This window comes from Lactuca saligna, chromosome 4 (genome assembly GCF_052625555.1).
Source record: "Lactuca saligna cultivar CGN05327 chromosome 4, ASM5262555v1, whole genome shotgun sequence".
Lineage (NCBI taxonomy): Eukaryota > Viridiplantae > Streptophyta > Magnoliopsida > Asterales > Asteraceae > Lactuca > Lactuca saligna.
In genome coordinates, this window is record NC_136420.1 from 325,880,522 (window position 1) to 325,882,860 (window position 2,339).

A 2,339-nucleotide genomic window follows, 5' to 3' on the forward strand; every position below is an offset into this window, starting at 1 on the left:
CTGCTATGCGAAAATGACCAAGCAGTTAACTCTTGACTCGGTATGAGAAGAGTAAGGTAGCTCGTGACTTGAGTGAATTTATCAGCCTGATTGGGAAGAATCGATTTGTATATATTGAATCATTAAGGATTCACTAGAGGTCTTTGAGGCTTCAGTCAACATGCAGCAACAGACTTCTAGGGACACTTACCTAGTCCAAAGATAAAGAGAGATATACTTGTCCCAACTTCTTCGTTTGAAGTTGTCCATGAGTCCTTTCATGTGATATTTTTGGTATTTTGTTTTATATGAAAAGGAAAAATAAATAAAACTAAAAATAAAAAATATTTTTGATCATTTTGATTTTTCTAAAAACAAACGATAAACATAGAAAAGAAAGTATTTTTGATTTTTTTATGAATTTTCTTAAAAGAAATAAAAACAGAAAGAAAATATTTTCGGATTTTATGAAAAGAAAGAAAACCATAAAATTAATTATGAAAAGACATACATAATATACAAAAATAACACAACCGAAACTTCACCTTCAAGTGATAAAGCGAAATGGACTGAGCATTTAGTTCATTTCGGTTCTCGAAAAATATGGAACCGAAATAGACTGATCTCTCACTCTATTTCGCTTGTCTAAGTTTAATGAGGCGAAAGTGGTTTTGGTACTAATTCAGCTTCCATCATTCCCAAGCCTTGGAGTATTTTATTAAAACTTGCTTCAGGTAAGGCTTTCGTGAAAATGTCAGCTAATTGATCAGCGGATCGAACAAAGTGGATTTCAGCGTTACCATCTTCTACACGATCCTTGATGAAGTTGTATCTCAGTGCTATATGTTTCGTTTTTTAGTGTTGCACTAGACTGTGACATATCCGAATAGCACTTTCTGAGTCATAATAGAGAGGAATCTTCTTCATGTTCAGGCTATAGTCTCTAAGTTGACTATAGAGAGAGACATGCACGTTTGTTTCTTGGATTGCTAGCTAACGAGTTTACCATCTAGGAATTGACATCCACCAGTGGTGCTCTTTCGGTCAAGACCACATCCTCCAAGATCAGCATCAGAGTACGCTTGAATGAAGAAGCCTGATTTCGCCGGGTACCAAAGACCGAGAGATGAGGTTCACTTCAAATACCTGAAGATATTTTTCACAGCTACCATATGAGGTTCTCATGGATTAGCTTGGAACCTGGCATAATAGCGAACAAAAAAGATAATGTCTGGTCTACTATCAGTTAGATACATTAGAGACCCTATCATTTGATGATAGAGAGTTGTATCAGCAACTGGTTTCTCCAAAGATGGTGTCAGCTTCGTTCCGAATGCCATTAGAACCTTTAATTTAGGGTCCCGCATCATACCGAACATCACTAGTAGAGTCTTCGTGTAAGCTTCCTGATTAATAAATATGCCTTCTGGTCCCTATCTTATGTTTAGTCCAAGGAAAAAGTTAATTGGACCCATTGAGCTTATCTCAAACTTAATCTCCATCAACATTCGGAATTCAGCTGTTAAGCTTGGATTTGTAGAGCTAACGATGATGTCATCGACATAGATTTGGATGATCATTAGGTGTTCACCCTCTTTCTTGCGAAAGAAGGTTGGGTCAACCAAACCTTGTTTAAATTTAGAAATTTTTAGAAAGCGAGTTAGTGTTTCATACCAGGCTCTCGGGGCTTGCTTCAAACCATAAACCACCTTGTCCAGAATGTAGCAATGATTAGGATACTTATTGTTCACAAATCCAGGTGGTTGCTCGACATACACGGTCTCTTATAGTTCTCCATTCAAGAATGCACACTTGACATCCATTTGAAACACTTTGAAATTCTTGTGAGCAACATATGCCAGAAAGATTCGAACCGGTTCCAACCTTGCTATAAGAGCAACGGTTTCTTCATAGTATATCCCTTCTTCCTGACAGTATCCCTTAACCACTAGTCTTTCCTTGGTGCGTATCACGTTCCCTTCTTTGTCTATATTGTTCCCGAATACCCATTTTAAACCAACCATAGATGCATCCTTTGGTGTGGGAATATGTCTCCAGACTCGGTTTCGCTCAAACTCATTGAGTTCGTCTTGCAATCCTGTACCCATTTAGAGTGATCAAGTTCAGTATTTACTGTTCTCGGCTCAATCTTGTAAAAAAACGAGTTAAACATGCAAAATTCTACTTGAGAGAATAAGGCAGTTTGGTTCGCCTTCAGTTGTGAGCGTGTAAGAACTCCCTCAAATGATTCGCCAATTAATTGAGTTTTTGGATGATCACGCATCCATTTTATGAGTGGAGGATATTTTGGATCATAAGCAGCACCAAATTCGACATTTATTTCTTCCTCGAATTCTGAT

The 2,339-nt window shown here is 37.5% G+C and overlaps 1 protein-coding gene across 1 annotated transcript; it reads right to left on the minus strand.

Annotated features, from left to right (window-relative positions):
• Window positions 1–1,763: 1,763 nt before the first annotated feature.
• LOC145040927 (putative mitochondrial protein AtMg00820) lies at window positions 1,764–2,087 on the minus strand. The gene has a single exon (XM_078988810.1). It carries the CDS (start codon window positions 2,085–2,087, stop codon window positions 1,764–1,766), a length of 324 nt encoding a protein of 107 aa, XP_078844936.1.
• Window positions 2,088–2,339: the final 252 nt, after the last annotated feature.

Excerpts from the sequence above, each read along its gene's own strand:
- LOC145040927 (XM_078988810.1), bottom strand. The coding sequence starts at position 2,087 with ATGGGTACAGGATTGCAAGACGAACTCAATGAGTTTGAGCGAAACCGA.